Here is an 18523-nt window from a genome sequence, read left to right as displayed (position 1 = left end):
TCCTTCGAAGCTAGGGCTCAGTTTGTGTTTTCCTTTTGCAGAAATAGTAAAATGAGCATCATGTACACAGATTTAACGATTGTTAACCGTTTTCCATAATTGTTTCCTCAAACTGTTTTGATGAATTTTTCAAAAGTAAATTACAAAAGAAGATTTCATAATTGTAAATATTTTAATATGTATCCTTAAATAATAAAAGCAATTTCCTACATTGTCCAAATATTATCATAGTAACCAAAGTAATGTTAATTTTCCTTAATATTTCTTATACCTAGTCCATATTTATATTTCCCAAATTGTCTATTGCACTGTTATTTTTTTTCCAACCAAGATCCGATGCAAAACCACACTGCAATATGTTGTTACGTCATAAAGTTAAAGTCTAACCCATACCTCTGGGAAATGAAGCAAAGTCGCCAGGAATCAGCTCCAAACGTTAAGACTTTCAGTTTACTAACCAAGGGGAAATGCTTCAAAAATTACTTCCTACGCTCTCAAAGACTTATGGGAAATGTAGTCTTTAATGTTATGGGCCCACATCACAGGCCTCTGGGAATGGGTTTTCAGAGCTCACTCTGCGCATGAGCATGTCCCGACCCTCTTGCTGCCGTCCGACCTCTCTGGCCTAAAAGGAACAAGATCTTCCCGTCTTTGAGTCCGTGCTGAAGCCAAGGCTGCCCTTTGGAGGTGAGAGCACGGGGTCCGGTTCCGCGCGGCTTGGGGTCCTGTTGGGTCCGGTAGGCTTGTGTGCGGGGGACGGGAGCGGGAAGTCCCGGGAACCTCTAGGCGGGCCCGCCCCTCCCCCAGCCCGCTAGTCTGGGCAGGTCCGGCCCTGCCTGCTCCAGGTGGGCAGGTGAGACTGAGTCCTTGTCTGGAGAAGGTGTTTGGTGCCGGCCAGGTGCGGGAGGAGAATGCACCTTTATAACGTTCACGATGAACAGGAGGCTACTAATAGTAGCTTGTGCAGTTATTCTGAGAATTAAATAAGGTGTCATCTGCATAACATTTTGTCAAGTGATTGTAATAATCACTGTGTAAGCTGCTGTCATAAGACACTTTGTTCCCTTTGTTTGGTATTTCGTTTAACCCTCACAACAAGTCTACTTGTCTTTATAAACACGGCATTTTTTTTAAATGAAAGGAATTTCTTGTGTGCGGAATGATATAGCCCAGGATACAAGCTGGTAGGTGAGAGTTAGGATGCAAATACAAATAGATTTTACTCCCTATCTCTTGCTCTATCTGATATCCTCCCTGCCTCAGACCCAGAATTGCACCCTGCGGAGCAGCTCATGGCAGTCTGTCGTCAAATTCCCAAGGACATGATTGTGAAGTGAATGCAGACAGAATGTCGCCATGTGGGAAATATATACTGGGATTTGTGGATTCTGAGTGAGGCCTTTGAACCTTACTGAACTGTCCAGGCTGTCTCCATTCTCAAAAGAATAGTCTGATAATCTAATGCAGTGCTGGCCAGTAGAAAGATAATGCAAACCAAATGTAATTAAATTTTTTTCAGTAGCAGCAGTAAAAATTTAAAAGGTGAAGTTAATTTTACTGGTGTATTTAATTAAGTACATCCAAAATATTATTTAGACTTGTGTCACTAGCCACACTTCGGGTGTAGTAGTTGAACGCAGCTAATGGCTTCATACTAGATAGTACATGTCTAGTGAATGCCCAAAGAGATTTTGAGTGTTAGATGAAGGTTTCAAATACAGTGAATTTGTTTCTCTGGCCCCTCTGGAGCAAAGTAGCTCTTTTAAAGCAGGAAAGAGGGAGTCCCAAGAACAAATGCCACTTGGAAGAACAGCTCTTCTGACAGAGCTTCAGAGCAGAGGCAAAAAGTTCTAGAAAGGAGCGCGTTCTGAGTTGCTCCACCAGAAGCAGTTCTTGATCCCTGTATAGCATGAGTCAGGTTTGGTCAGTCAGGCTTAGTGATGTTGTTGCATGTAGAAGCCATCACAGACTGTGACAGTGGACACTTGTGGACCAACTTGCAGAAGGTGGTAACCTGGGATTGAGAGGTATGGGTGACTGTCAAACTACACAGGAAAAGGCACTTTACTGGATGGCTGGTAAGGACATGATGTCCAGGGAAGGTATAAGCAGCCAGAGTTGACGAAATCCTAAACAGCACCCCATTTCCTTCATTTTCCCCTCACTCTTTTCAGATTCTGAGCTGCTCTCACACCATGAGCATTAGATGCCGCATTTGGTGATGGACGTGAACATAGAGAATTTTTTCTATGTATTTGAACATAGAGAATAATAAAATGGTAGTAAAAGAAGGGTTTTTATATTGGACACTTTTGGAAGCCCCAAAATACTGAAATGAATGTTTTTTGTAGAGTCACCAGGGCAGAACCAAGCACAATGATATTTACTTACACCGGTAAGTACTATAAGCATCTTATCAAAATATCTTCTTTGTTTAGAAATAGCAACTATTTTAGAACAAAGGATTAAAAAACATATTTCTTGCATAGAGCATTCCATCTTTATTTCAGCTCTAGCTCAAGGTGTAAACTCAACAAGAACTTGATTAACAATCCAGCCTGAGTAGCTTTTTTTTTTTTTTTTTTTTTGCGGTACGCGGGCCTCTCACTGCTGCGGCCTCTCCCTTGGCGGAGCACGGGCTCCGGACGCGCAGGCCCAGCGGCCATGGCTCACGGACCCAGCCGCAGCACGGGCTCCGGACGCGCAGGCCCAGCGGCCATGGCTCACGGGCCCAGCCGCTCCGCGGCACGTGGGATCCTCCCAGACCAGGGCGTGAACCCGGTTCCCCCGTATCGGCAGGCGAACGCGCAACCACTGCGCCACCAGGGAAGCCCCTGAGTAGCTTTTTGACAACATTATTTTTAATGAAGGTAGAGGATGTCACCCCTGGTGTACCTGAATTTGTTTAACCAGTCCTCTGTTGTTTTACTTTTGTTGTTGTTGTTTTTATTGTTGTTTATTATTAGAAGGGAATATAAATTGTTAATTCATTGATAAAAAGCAGTTTACCTTACTCAGTGAAAATGCAAGGTTAAGACCAACATAATCATATCAGAGATGCACATGTTCAGGTGGTGCTACCTTTGTATGGTCTTTCATGTCCCTTCTCAAGAATGTATAAAGGAGCATTCTCCCATGGGGAAGCCTTTCTCCAGCTGGTGTTATGAGATTGTTAGGCAAATGAATATAGGAGTTGTAAGGCAGAGTAGGTTTTTCATGACCCCGTTTCTTTTTCCTCCTCCCCAGCTGAACCTTCACAGTTCTTTACATTTTTCCAGAAGCAGTAGAAAATGAACATAGCTCAGGTGAGTTCAATTTTTAATAACCTATTTGTTTTGCAATGGATTTTATAAGGGTTTAAGTGTCTATATATTAACATGGAAAAGTAGAAATAGAAATGGATCAGATGCATTCAGGGAACATGTAGAAATACAGTTGGCCCTTGAACAACACGGATTTGAACTGCACAGGTCCAGTTATATGTGGATTGTTTTTTTTTTTTTTTAACGGTAAACTATGGTATTACATGATCTATAGTTGGTTGAATCCAGGGAGGTGGAACTGCAGATATGGAGAAACCATGTATACAGAGGACTGACTATAAGTTATATGCAGATTTTCAACTCTGCAGAGGGCAGGTGCCCCTAACCCTCAAGTTGTTCAAGTGTCAACTGTACAGATGCAGAGCAGAGCAAAGGTGGTATGTGGATATAAGCAGATCCTCTGATATTACAAATTTATCAAATTGGAGCTCCAAATTTATTTCTGAGGTTTTTGGTAGCCGTGTCAGAGTGTCAGACAGACAACACTTCTTTAAAGGTTCACATTGGTGGGAAGATAAAGCCAACTGATTCCTCATAGAAAGTAAAGACAGTCGAAGATAAAAACATACCTTTGTAATTCTTCAAATAGGTGATTTAGTTAACAGCTTCCCAGTGATAACCCTAAGATTGATAGAATGTTGCCTCTACATGTTCTTCAATAAAAGTAGAAGGCATAAAGCTAAATGAGAACTCGGTCAGTACTGTTTTTCAGAAACTCAGACAAGGGTTGAATTAGACATTTTTCTGATGAATCAACTGAATATCCTTAAATTTACTCTCCATAAATATCTCAAGTACCCATGATATTCAGATTTTTCAGCAGACAGTTTAAAATTCTGTTCTCTTTCAAATGTTTCGGTGCTTTCCATTCACACTTCAATTCTCTGCATGATGCCTTGGTTCCTCTCACGACTTGCCTGTGATCTCCAGTGACCAGAGACGTGATTATAATCAAATCCATTGAGTTTTGTCTAATCATTTCCCTTGGATTTCTCTGTAGTGCTTGCTTCTACTTCTCACGTTATCATTCTGGAAAGTTTCTCTGTTAGTGTCTGACACCCTCCACTGGCTCTTTCCTTCCCCTGCTAATGTCTTCATGGAGTCATCTTGTTTTCCATGTCCTTTTACATGGCTTATCCCATTTCCATACTTGGCCCTTTAATCTTCTCTTTTGTCTCAGAATGATTTCATCCTCTCTCATTTTTTTTTACAAACAGCTTAATTGAGATTCAAATCATATACCATACAACTCACCCTTATTTAAAGTATAAAAAAACTCATTTTTTTATTATGCTTACAGATGTGTGCACACATCATCACAATCAGTTTTAGAACATTTCCATTACCTTAAAAAGCAACTGTATACACTATAGTGTATATACACTATATACAGCTATCCCCCTCCTGTAATCCCATTACACCCCTTACCCCCAGGCCACAAGCAACCACTAACCTACTTTCTGTCTCTACAGATTTGCTCAACAACTTCCTGTATTATTTCTTATAGGGCAGTTTTGCCTGTGACAAATTCTGGTTTTTCTTATCTAGGAAAGTTTTAATTTTTCCATTTTTGCTGGGTATAGAATTCTTGGTTGACAGCCTTTTTCTTTTAGCACTCTGAATATGTCATACGACTGCCTTCTGTCATCCGTGGATTCTGATTAGTAATCAGCTTTTACTACTCTTGTATACGATGAGTCACTTCTTTCTTAATGCTTTTCAATATTGAAACTGTCTTTTTGACAGTTTGATTATCATGTGTCCAGGTGTGGATCTCTTACTCGAGGTTTATGCTACTTGGAGTTTGTTGAGTGTCTTGGATATGTAGATTATTGTTTTTCATCAGATTTGGAGACTTCTTGACCAATATTTTTTTCAAGTGTTCTTTCAGACTTTTTCTCTCCTCTCTGTCTGGGACTCTCATTATGCATATGTTTGTAAACTTGATGCTACCCCATAGTTTATTTTTTGTCATTATTTTATCTTTGTTTCTCATATTGTAGAATTTCAATAGGCATATTGTCCAGTTTGTTCATACTTATTTTCACCTGCTCAGATCTTCTGTTGAACCCTTCTAGTGAAAGTTTTGTTTCAGTTTTTATACTTTTCAACTCTTCAGCTTCTATTTAGTCTTTTTTTTTAATCATTTCTGTTTCTTTACTGATATTCTTTAAGTAGTGAAATATAGTTCACATACTTTTCCTTTGGTCCTTAGACATTATTTCCTCTACTGGGTCTATGGCCATATTTAAAATAGCTAATTTAAAGTCATTGCCTAGTAAGTCTAACATCTTCCTCAGGAGCAATTTCTATTGATTACACTTTTTCCTTCATATGTGTCTTACTTTCTGTTGTATTGATAATTGGACATTTTAAATAAAATAGCAACCCCAGGAATCTGAGTTTCTCCCCTCCATAGTGGTCATTGTTGAAATGTATTTGCTTAGTGACTTTTTTTTTTTTTTTTTTTTGCGGTACGTGGGCCTCTCACTGTTGCAGCCTCTCCCGTTGCAGAGCACAGGCTCCGGACGCACAGGCTCAGCGGCCATGGCTCATGGGCCTAGCCACTCCGCGGCATATGGGATCTTCCCAGACCGGGGCACGAACCCGTGTCCCCTGCATCGGCAAGCGGACTCTCAACCACTGCGCCACCAGGGAAGCCCTGCTTAGTGACTTTTGTGAGCTAATTATGTACAGCCTGTATTTCTTGTTATCTGTGGCTGTTGAAGTCTCTATAGAAATTTCCTTGAACACCTGAAACCAGGAGGTCTCCCAGTTTTTGCTAAGGGGCTCTGTGCACGTCAGGGCATTCTTTCAACAGTCAGACAGTCAGTTTACAACTCAGTATCAGCCTTCACTTCCTTCTTACACCAAATCTCAAGATTACCTAGAGGTGAGAGCTTAGGGCCTTCTCACATCTTTCTGGAGCATGCTTATAGCCCTGGGCATATGCACAGCTCTGTGCATGTATGTGCCCTTTTAGATTCTCAGGAATATATGGGAGTTTTTCAGAACCTTGATAGACATCTCATTCCTCAGCTTTTCCTTTTAAGCTTTTTGATTAGGCCATTGGTTGCCCCAACTGTTATCCACCGCCTCAGGTAGCCACTCAGTTAAACAAATGCCTTTAAATGTTTTTGACAAATGCCTCTGAGATAAGACTTTTCATACTATGTGAGCTCTGAGTTAGCTCAAATAAAGACATACTTGCAAGTGAGGTCTTTCAGGGAACCTCCAAACAGAGCAAGTAATGAGTTTTCTTGGAGTGAGGCTTTGACAGAACTTCAACCCAGTTCTGCTGCTCCGGTGGTTGCCAGGCTGCTAATTTTAACTGAGATTGCAGACTGTTTGTTCTTAAACTACTTCAGAGATGGCGAGAGAGGAATGGAAACAGGGTAAGTTAGAAGGACACAATATCACTTTCTTAGTGTGCTTCAGCCTTTTTTTTTTCCCTTGTATAAATGTTCCGTAGATTGCCTTTATTAACTAATACAATTTTTGCCATTGTTTTCATTGCTTTTATGGAGGAGAAAATTTTCTTGGATCCCACTTCATCATTTTCACTTATGTCACTTGTTAGCTTATTTTTTTAAATTCAGCTGAGTTTTATTAAGCCAGATATTAAAGAGATTGGCAAAAATGAAGACAGTGACACTTCTCATTAATTTTTTTCATTTTGGGAAATACAGTTAATTTGTCTTTATTTTTCTTTTAGATTAAAAAAAATTTATGAGAAGTGTTCCTGTTCTTTTATTCATTTATTTTATTGATAGTTACCAACTGCTAACATTGAGCTTCTCACAGGAGGTATCTACTCAGTAACACTGAAGACATGAATGAACAAATAATTGGATAAATAACACTGGGGAAAGGCTATTTCTGTCCTTTCACCTCTTAATCTAGTTCTGTTTCTTCCTATTTTTAATTGTGATAAGAACACTTAACATGAGATCAACCCTTTTAATACACTTTTACATGTACAATACAGTATTTTTATCTATAGGCACAACGTTGTACAGTAGATCTCTAGAACTTAATGATTTTGTATAACTGAAACTTCATACCCATTGAATTAGCTACTCACTATTTCTCCCTCCTGCCAGCCTCTTTGAAGTCTTTTGCTGTGGAAACTTTCCCTTTTCTCAGTTTGTAAGACTCTGTTCTCTCATAATTACTTTCCAGAAAACTTCTCCTCTGGCTTTGTGACCTCTACTTTTTCTGCCAGCCTCTTTAATATTCATGGTTTCTCAAACGCTGTTTTTTGATACTTTTCTTTTCTCAATCTGTCTGTGCTCAAGTTGTTGTCTGATTGCCTCAGATAACTTCAGTTACCACCTAAATTGCTAGTAATTCCTTAATGCTTGTCTTCATCCTCAACCTCCCTTCTGTGTTCTACAACTATGTATATACTCGCTTAAGGGACTGTTCCAGCTTTATGTTTCACAGACCCTTTAGTAGCAACATGAACAGATCTGTCTCACTAAAACTTCTAACACATTTCTTTCCCTTTATTTCCCAAATATCAGTGTTTGGAACCAGCATTAAGGAAGCTGCTCATACTGCTAGAGGGGAAGCTACACAAGAAAGTAGTTATCAGATTGGTTGCTGTTTCTGCTGTCTGATTATATCCCTATTCCTATATCTGTTACTTCAGTGTTGATAGTGTTCTTTCACACCCATCCTTGGTGCGTTGTTCTTCACTCTTCATGAGTTCTATACATTTATTTTTACATAAATTCTATCATGTCTAATATCTCTACAACTTATGTATATCTCTAACGTGTCTCCCATTATTTATGGTGATGAAGTCCAAGGAGAGATGGAACATTCTAGAATTATCTAGAATACCCAGGATAATCCCTTGGGATATAGAAGAAAAGTTGTAAGAAGTCTCTTTATATTGAATTTTTTTAATCTTCAAAAAATCTATAACTTGTAAATATATATAAATGAATTAAGTTAAAAGTGAATTGCTAAAATCTTTTTAACTAATTGGGTAACTCCAAAGTTAGAGACAAACTAGGTCAAAAATAAGCATTCTTTATAATGATTTGGTTTAAAGCCTTAAAAGTAAACAGGAGAAATAAGTTTTCAACTAATTCTGAACTTTTGAACAAAATTTGTTACAGGGATCAGTGTCATTCGAAGACGTGACTGTGGAGTTCACCCAGGATGAATGGCAGTATGTAGGCCCTGCTCAGAGGACCCTGTACAAAGATGTGACACTGGAGAACTACAGCCATCTCGTCTCATTGGGTGAGCAGACCTTACCATGTGACTCCCTCTGGAATATTTTCTTTTTTTTTAAATTATCAAAACACATGAACCATTTACAGAGATTGTTGTTCAGGCTTTTGATTAAGAAGTTTAAGGTAACTGAGACCTTTACAGAAACAGAAACAATGTGTCATTACTTCCCCATTGAAAACTTCAAATGAGCACATTCATTTTGCTCCACCTTCAGAAATGCCCATGGTTCTGGTCTATACATAGCTTTAGTTGTTACATTTGCAGGGTACTGCATTATCAAACCCCAGGTGATCTTCAAGTTGGAGCACGGTGAAGAGCCCTGGTCCTCAGAGGAAGAATTCCTAAACCAGAAGTACCCAGGTGAGTGAGCATTGACACAAGGAAGTACCTGGGATAGTTAGACTTTAGAAGGGACCACTTTTGAAAGTTTATTTTCTTTTCTTTTAAACAGTTTTACTAAGATACAATTGAATATACAATTGTATATATCATACAATCCACCCATTTAAAGTGTACAATTCACTGGCTCTTAATAGATTCACAGATATGTATAAACATCACCACAGTCAGTTTTCTTCACCTCAAAAGGAAACCCTATACCCTTCAGCTATGACCTCCCTCTTTCCCTTTCCCCTTCAGCCCTAGCAACGATTAATCTACTTTCTGTCTGTAGATTTGTTTATTCTGGACATTTCATATAAATGGAATCACACATTATATGGTCTTTTGTGACTGTTTTCTTTGACTTAGCATTACAAGGTTCATGTTGTAGCATGTATCAGTACTTCATCATTTTTATGGCAAAATAATATAACATTGTCATGATATTACCACATCTGTTTGTCCATTCATCAGTCAGTGGACATTTGGGATCCTGTTTTTGCTATTATTGAGTAATGCTGATATAAACATTTATTAACAAGTGTTTTCATGGGCATATGCTTTTATTTCTCTTGAGTTTATACCTAGGAGTAGAATTGCTGGGTTATATGGTAACTCTGAAGAACTACCAGACTTTTCTAAAGTGGCTGCACCATTTTACATTCCTGATGATAGCATGTGAGGTTTCTGATTTTTTCACATCTCCACCAACACTTATTTTTGTTCTAGCCATCCCAGTGGATGTAAAGTGGTATGTTATTAAGGTTTTGATTTGCAATTCTGTATTAGTCAGCTGGGCTGGCATGACAAAATACCATAGCTTAAACAAAAGAAATTTATTTCTCACTGTTCTGGAGACTGGAAGTACAAGATCAAGGTGGCAACAGGGTTGATTTTTTTTGTGAGGTCTCTCTTCCTGGCTTGCAGATGACCTTCTCACTGTATCCTCACATGGCCTTTCCTCTGTTCATGCATGGAGAGAGAGAGAGCTCTGATGTCTCTTCCTCTTCTTATAAGAACACCAGTCCTATAGAATTAGGACCCCACCCTTATGAACTCATTTAACCTTAATTACCTCCCTAAAGGCCTTATCTCCAAATACAGTTACATTGGGGTTAGGGCTTCAACATATTGAACAAATTGTTCATAACAATTTCCATGATCACTAATGCTGTCAAGCATCTTTTCATGTGCTTAATGACTTTTGTCTAAACTAATAAACAATTCCAGGAATTTCAAGTTATAATTTCAAAATAATTCCTAGAGTAAAAAAATAAAATCACCTCAAGTGTATTTATTGAAAGTTTATGTTGTGAAGCCATTTTTTTTAACACCTTTACTGGAGTATATTTTCTTTACAATGTGTGTTAGTTTCTGCTGTACAACAAAGTGAATCAGCTATATGTATACATATATCCTCATATGCCCTCCCTCTTGCGTCTCCCTCCCACCCTCCCTATCCCACCCCTCTAGGTGGTCACAAAGCACTGAGTGTTAGCATACGGTATTTGTTTTTCTCTTTCTGACTTACTTCACTCTGTATGACAGACTCTAGGTCCATCCACCTCACTACAGGTAACTCAATTTCATTTCTTTTTATGGCTGAGTAATATTCCATTGTATATATGTGCCACATCTTCTTTATCCATTGTGAAGCCATTTAAATAGCCATAACATAAAGATTGACATAATTTAGATGAAGAATATCTCGCAGTCACTAAATGTAAATGATTGGATCATACTGTTTGGCTAAAATAGTTGTCCCTAAATACGTATCTTAGAAAGATTGTAATAAAAGAATGATAAAGTTATTCAGTCAATAAAAATAATTCAGAGTTTCATATTCTATTACTCAAGTTTGAATTTAGGCAATAAATACATTAACTTAAAAGAAAGTCCTCTAGCTCAGGAGCACAGGTTAAAATAAACCTTTAAGCATTGGAGTGACTGCACCAAAGAGTACTATATCAGTGATCATAAAACACAAAATAATGGAGTTCTAAGCACTTAAAATTCACTAGGAGTAGGATATTATATCTTATCTGATTAAATAATAGATACTGTGGACATTAAAATGTATGCCTATAGAGGATATAAATGATAATTTTATTAAAGTGAAACATATTTGTGTATATGTATGCTGAAATCAAATAACAAGCTTTTCAAGTTCCCATAGAATATAATCATAAGATAGTGAAAATATAGTTAGTCTAAAAAGAAAATACCAATACATCCAACAAGTTAAAATCACCACAGATAATATTTTTTCTACATAGTTTGATAAATCTAGAAATTGATAAAATGAGTAAAAAAAAATTCTTTGGATGTGAAAAATTTAAAAATTATCTGTTTAAATAATAGTACTTAAAAGAAAACCAAATCCAAAATTGCATGACATTTATAAAATAATAATAAATGTTACATGTTAGAAACCTTACGAGATATCTAAATAGTTAACAGGTAAATTTTAATCTCATATTTATGTTAATAAATTAAGCAAAAACAATTACAAAAATATACTAATGAAAACAGAACTTAAAAGTGAAGTTAAAAGTTAATAAACTGGGGACTTCCCTGGTGGTCCAGTGGTAAAGAATCCACTTTACAATGCAGGGGACGCAGGTTCAATCCCTGGTTGGGGAACTAAGATCCCACATGCCATGGGGCAACTAAGCCCATGCTCTACAACTACTGAGGCCATGCACCTCAACTAGAGAGCCTGAGTGCCACAAACTACAGAGCCCATGTGCTCTGGAGCCCACGTGCCACAACTAGAGAGAGAACCCACATGCCACAATGAAAGATCCCACATGCCGCAATGAAAGATCCTGCATGCCGCAAGGAAAGATCCCGCATGCTACAATGAAAGATCCCACATGCCACAACAAAGATCCCGCATACCACAACTAAGCAAAAACAAAAACAAAAACAAAAAAACGACACAGCCAAAAAAAATTAATAAACTGGAAAACTGAAATTGTAGAATGGTTCTTAGAATAAAAATCAAATAGATTAAACTTTAGCTAACCCTAACAAAGACAAAGGAAAAGAAGAATTTAATAAGTTCAAGTGGGGGTATATTAGTAAAGATTTAATGCAATATCAAACTAAATCCCATTCATAATGAAAAGTGATGTGGGAAGGATTTGCTCTTCCAGATATCAAGGCTTTATGTAAATCTCAGAGTAGTTAAGTATTATGGAGCCGATAGTTTAATAAATTAGTGAAACAGAAGAGAAAGCTCAAGAAAAAAAATGTGCTTTATAGACAACTGGTCTTTGACAGGTGGCACTATCCCCACAGAAAGGTGGAGAAAGAATCCCAAGGTAACCTTATGGATCAAATAAAAAAACTGCATTAAGGTGGCTTAAAAACCTGATTATCAAAGCAAAACTAGAAATATTCTATATGATAAGGAAAACATGTTTATGAGTCTGTTTAAGGAAGGCATTAATCAGATATGAAAAGCATTAACCAGGGAAAAGATGGAGTAAATGTATTCTTTCCTACTCCATCCACTAAGTACAGTTAAATGTGTGCATATATATAGTACTTACATATAAAACAGATATAAGATGCTTAAAGTTTTAAAGAAGAATGAAGATGGCATCTTAACAATATAGTCTTCCAATCGATAGACAACATATTTATTTAGAATTTATTTAGGATTTCTTTGAATTCTTTTATCAGTGTCTTTTCAGCATACAGATACCAAGTTTTTTTGGGTTTTGTTTTTTTAGTGCTATAATAAATCGTGTTATTTACCTGGTTTCACATTCTAATTGACCATTGTTTGTATGTGGTTGGATTTTGTATATGGCTTTATATTTTGCCGTTGCAAAACTTATTAGTTCAAGGAGCTGTTTTGAAGATCTTCATGTGATTTTTCTGTGTAGACTTACTTGGTATCTTCATTTTTATTCTTGCCTTATTGCATTGTTTGAGTAGAAGTGCTAAGAGTAAACACCCTTGTCTTTTTCCCAATCTTAGGGTTAAAGTGTTCACTCTCTCACTTTTAAGTATGATGTTAGCTGCAAGCTTTTTATAGATTCCCGTTATTGGGTTAATGAATGGATTTTGAATATTGTGAAATTTTTTTGCCTTAATTCGTATGATTTTGTGGTTTTAATTCCATAGATGATTAATATAATGGATTATATTGATTGATTTTTTTAAAAAACATGCCAACAGTTTGCATTCTTGGGATGAATCCCACTTGATCCTGATTTATTATTTTTATATATTGCTCTGTTCTTTTGGCTACTTTTTTTTTTTTCAGGACTTTTGCCTTGATGTCATGAGGGATATTGGTCACTAGGCTTCTTTTCTTGAATTATTTTGTTTGGTTTTACTGTGAGGATAGTACAGGCCTCATAAAATATTTAGGAAACATTCCCTCATCTTGTATTTTCTAGAAGAGATTATATAAAATTGGTATTATTTCTTATTTAAATGTTTGGTGGAACTCACTAGTTAAAATAGTCTGATCCTAGAGCTGTTTCTTGGAAGTATATGTTTTTTTGACCACATATTCAGTTTCTTAAATACTGATCTATTGGGGTTATTTCATTTTTCTTGAGTGAGTTTAGTTGTTTTGTTTTATTTTTTAAGACATTTGTCCTTTTCATGTAAATTGTCAAGTTTATAGGCATAGAGTTTCTCTTAATCTTTTATTATCTCTTTAATGTCTGTTGTGTCAGTAAGTTATATCCCCTTTTGCATTTTTTTCTGATATTGATAATGTATGTCTTTTTTCTTCTTTTGGTTTTTATCATTAAAAAATATGTTTAAATAAATGAGATTTGGTTTGATTGATTTTTCTCTGTTGTTTTCCATTTTGTTGTATTCTCTAATCTTTATTATTTTTTCTTTTGCTTTCTTTAGATTCACCTTCTCTTTTTCTAGTTTCTTAAAGTAGAAGCTTAGGTAATTGTCAAAGGGCTTTCTTTTCTTATATAAAAATTTAAAGCTATAAATTTATTTCTGAGTACTACTTTAGCAGCATCCCACAAATTTCTATATGTTTTTGACAGTTTTGTTTTCATATATGTAAAATACTTTAATTTTCTGTGAGACTTCCTCTTTGAACTATGGGTTAATTAGAAACTTATTAATTTACCAATATTTTGTATTTCTCCAGATAATTTTGTGTTACTGATTTCTAGTATGATGATTTCTCTATGGCTTGAGATTATACTTTATGTGACTTCTTTTATATTTGTGAATATTTGTCTTACAGTCCAGAATATGGTCTGTCTTCATGAATGCTTTATACACATTTGAGAATAATGTGAATTCAGCTGTTTTTGACTATGCTGTGTTCTTGAGTTTGAGGATGTAATTTTTACAAGTCCTACTTCATCTTTTCTAGCTGTAATATTGGGCCTACCATATATTCCTGCTTCTTTTCTTGTTTCTGTGCTTTTTATTCCTTCTCTCCTTCCTGTACCTGCTGAGTTGCTACCAGTGCCCTAAAACAACATATTTGTTACTCTTGCCTTTGCAGAGTCCATAGAGTCAGTAGGAATATGGTTCCAGGCAGAATATTGGTGGTGGTTGCTGTTAACCATCTCATAGAGTGTCCCATGAATTGAACTTTCTCAGAATTCATGATCTTTCTTGTGAGCTGTTGGTTTGGCTCATAGAGGAAAATTTTGGAAGAGTGTGCAAATCCTTTATATCTGTAGCAGAACCATAGGGAAGAGTGTTCCTTTTTCTTTTTGGCTTGAGTAGGGTGAATATTGTCAAAAAGTTTTTTGTTCTGTGGGACCACCTTTTTCTCAGATGTTTGACTAAGAAGGAACAGACTTTTCTTGAAGCTCTTATTATCTCCACCTATTGTTGACTTTGTTTTATAGGCTCCTCCAGCACAACAGTACCCCATATAAGATATATGGGAAGCAGAAAGAAAAGCCTTGGAATTCTTTGCCATGTCATTTCTAAGGTTCACCTCTATTCCATTTTGTAGCATCTTCATTTGTTTGTTTGTATGTTTTTTTTTGTCCAGGAAATTTTAATTGTAAGAGGGTGGACCTTGGAAAAATGAGACTTCTCCATCTCAGCCAGCACTGGAAATAATACCTGTTTTTCGTTTTTTGTTTTTTTTTTAAAATAACATGGATGAGGAGAAAGAGAATGTATGTGTCTGTCTTTGTGTGTGAATTATTAATCTTTGGAAATATGACTAGAAATAGTAGATACAATAAATAACAAAACATATGACCTTAAGCTTCTCTCCATAAGAAATGTAGGATTCATAAGATGTTTTCAATTTTTTTCATTTTAGGATATTACAGAGTTGATGTCCATATTGAGGAGAACCAGGAAAAACAAGAGAAACCTCTGTGGCAAGTAGTATTCACTGATAACAAAATATTGAGTAAAGAAGAGCAGAAAGCTTTAGAGAAACCATTTAATCTCAATATAACTCCAGATTTTTCAGGAAAAGTGCCCTCTAAACGTGACTCATGTAGAATGAATATGCCGGTTGTTTCTGAATTAATTCTTAGTGATAGGAATTATTCACGAAACAAGACTGACTACATAAATGTATGTGAAAAGTTGCAGCTGGATATTCAGCTTGAGAAAACTCATACTGGAGAGCAGTGTTACAAATATAATGAAAATATGAAAGCTCTCAGTTATGTGAAAGATCATCATAAATTTCAAACTCTGGAACAATATTTTGAATGTAATGAAAATGGAAAAGTTTTACATGATAAGACCATCTGTATTACAGGTAAGAGTTCAGTAACAGGAGAGGAATCCTGTAAGGATAACGAATTAAGGGGAAATTGTGATAAAGCAGCTCTTTTTAACCACATGAGAACTGGCACGAGGAAGAAATGCTTTGATCTTAATGAATGTGGTAAATCCTGTGAATACAATGAGGTTCACATGGCTTTGGCACACTATGAATGTAATGAAAGTGGGAATAACTTCAGTAGGAATTCACCCCTCACTCAGCCTCAGAGAACTGTTACAGGACAAGGTGCCTTTGAAAGCAGTAAGTGTGAAGAAAACTTGAGCCAGAGCTCAGGCCGTATAGTACATCAGAAGACACAAACTAGAGATACATTCTGTGTTTATAATGGATTTACAAACACCTACTACCAGAAGTTAGACTTTACAATACATCAGAGAACTCACAAAGAAGAGAAATTCTATCAATGTGATAAATATGAGAAATCCTCCCATCAGAACTCAGCCCTCAGTGTACATCAGCAGTGTGACACAGGAGACAAGTCATTTGAACTTACTGAATGCAGGAAATCATTTTACCAGAAAGCACACCTCATTCAGCATCAGAGGACCCACCCAGGGGAGAAACCTTATGAATGTGAGGAATGTGGGAAATCCTTTTGTTCAAATTCACATCCTGTTCATTATCCTGGAACTCATATGGGAGTCAATCTGTATGAATGTAATGAATGTGGGAAAACTTTCGCTGATAATTCAACCCTCAGGGCACATCAGAGAATTCACACAGAGGAGAAACCCTTCAAATGTAATGACTGTGAGAGCTCTTTTGCCCATAATTCAGACCTCAGAGCACATCAGAGAATTCACACAGGTGAGAAACCATATGAGTGTAATGACTGTGAGAAAACTTTTGCCCATAATTCCACCCTCAGAGCACATCAGAAAATTCACACTGGGGTGAAACTCTACAAATGTAATGAATGTGGGAAAACTTTTTCCCAGAAGACACGTCTTAGTACACATCAGAGGATTCACACAGGTGAGAAACCCTATGGATGTAGTGAATGTGGGAAAACCTTCTCCCAGAAATCATACCTCAGTGGACATGAGAGAATTCACAAAGGGGAAAAACCTTATGAATGTAATGAATGTGGGAAAACTTTTGTCTATAAGGCAGCCCTCATTGTCCATCAAAGAATTCACACAGGAGAAAAACCCTATGAATGTAATGAATGTGGGAAAACTTTCTCCCAGAGGACACACCTCTATGCACATCAGAGAACTCACACAGGGGAGAAACCTTATGAATGTAAGGAATGTGGGAAAACTTTTGCAGATAATTCAGCCCTCAGGGCACATCAGAGAACTCACAAAGGGGAGAAACCTTATGAATGCAGTGAATGTGGGAAAACTTTCTCTAAGACATCACACCTCAGAGCACATCTGAGGACTCGCACAGGGGAGAAACCCTATGAATGTAATGAATGTGGGAAAACTTTCTCCCAGAAATCGTATGTTAGTGCACATCAGAGAATTCACACAGGGGAGAAACCTTACGAATGTAACATATGTGGGAAACCTTTTGCCCATAATTCAACCCTCAGAGTACATCAGAGAATTCACACAGGTGTAAAATCCTATAAATGTAATGAATGTGGGAAAACTTTCTCCCAGAAGTCACACCTTAGTGCACATCAGAGAATTCACACAGGAGAGAAACCCTATGAGTGTAATGAATGTGGGAAAGCTTTTGCCCAAAATTCAACTCTTGGAGTACACCTGAGAATTCACACAGGTGAGAGACCCTACAAATGTTATGAATGTGGAAAAACCTTTGTCCGTAAGGCAGCTTTTAGAGTACATCACACCAGAATGCACACTAGAGAGAAACCCCTTGCATGTAATCAATTTGAGATGTGCTAAAGGAAGTTACACCTTATTAGATAACACACAGTAGAAAAGTTCATGTCACATAGACTGGCAAATTATTTTCCTTAACTGTTTCCTTTTCCACTGGGCACATAGCTTGTCTTAGTTTCCCAATCTTTTCTTCGTCTGGGTGGGGCTGGTCATGGAGTATGATGCTATTACATTTAAGTAATAAATGGCCTTAATAAGTCACCTTACATTCTTCCTGTCCTGTGTTATACTGGAATTCAGAGATTTCCATGGCAGACTTGGGTGCTGTGTATTAAATATGGCAGAGCACAAGGTGAAAGAAGCTAGAGTCAATAACTGAGTGAAACAATTCTCCACTGACAGATCTTCAGCAATTGTTTTTTGGGGTTTTTGTTGTTGTTGTTTTAATCCAGAATTAAGTTTTTATTCTGTTGAGCTCTTACAGATTTTGGCCTGTTGGTTAAATGCATATAGCTTAGCCAACTGCTGAGTTGGATGAAACCAATAAATATAATAAATGTCAGAAGACCTTTAAGAATTTAACCTATAGGTTTGTATCAGAGATTTTTCATGGAGAAGAAAACTTCTGTCAATATCCTGAATGATCAGAAGGCTTCAATGAAATCAGAAATCTCAGGGAAAAACACAAAAGTCTTTTCTGCGGAGTAAACTTCTTTAAACATCAAATAGTTAAGATTAGGCTAAAATCTTATATTTTGATAAATGACATTTTTTAACAATTACTGAGTTTGCTTCAGATAAATTTTTTCTGAGGGAATGTATGGGTTGCAGAATTGAAAATAAAATTCTCAGCTAGAAATTATGTACCAAAACTTGTGTTTTATATGTAATATCAAGTTTTATAGAAACTATGTAAGAATATATTTAACCTGTACACAAACTCATTATGGAATGTGAAGTTTTTGAGATGGAGGGATAACTTGAATTCTGTGGACAACACCAATAAA

General features: G+C 36.8%; 1 protein-coding gene across 3 annotated transcripts; it reads left to right on the top strand.

Annotated features, from left to right (window-relative positions):
• Nucleotides 1–564: 564 nt before the first annotated feature.
• Nucleotides 565–18523, top strand: ZNF658 (zinc finger protein 658). Of its 3 annotated transcripts, XM_024132910.2 has the most exons (6): nt 565–687; nt 2352–2395; nt 3247–3305; nt 8453–8579; nt 8823–8933; nt 15241–18523. In XM_024132910.2, exons 3-6 carry the CDS (start codon nt 3291–3293, stop codon nt 17577–17579), a joined length of 2592 nt encoding a protein of 863 aa, XP_023988678.1. In that variant the 5' UTR covers nt 565–687; nt 2352–2395; nt 3247–3290; the 3' UTR covers nt 17580–18523. The 3 variants fall into 3 exon arrangements, with proteins under 3 accessions (XP_023988678.1, XP_023988679.1, XP_054943252.1); XM_024132911.2 differs by lacking the exon at nt 2352–2395; XM_055087277.1 differs by lacking the exons at nt 565–687; nt 2352–2395; nt 3247–3305 and adding an exon at nt 5945–6001.

The sequence above is a fragment of the Physeter macrocephalus genome, chromosome 9 (genome assembly GCF_002837175.3).
Source record: "Physeter macrocephalus isolate SW-GA chromosome 9, ASM283717v5, whole genome shotgun sequence".
In the NCBI taxonomy this organism is placed as follows: domain Eukaryota; kingdom Metazoa; phylum Chordata; class Mammalia; order Artiodactyla; family Physeteridae; genus Physeter; species Physeter macrocephalus.
Note: the sequence above shows the minus strand (reverse complement) of the source record. Positions and strands in the feature narration are given on the sequence as shown.

Coding starts and splice junctions, on each gene's coding strand:
- ZNF658 (XM_024132911.2), top strand. Junction 8,580..8,822: donor CAGCCATCTCGTCTCATTGG/GTGAGCAGACCT, acceptor ACATAGCTTTAG/TTGTTACATTTGCAGGGTAC. Junction 8,934..15,240: donor CCTAAACCAGAAGTACCCAG/GTGAGTGAGCAT, acceptor TTTTCATTTTAG/GATATTACAGAGTTGATGTC.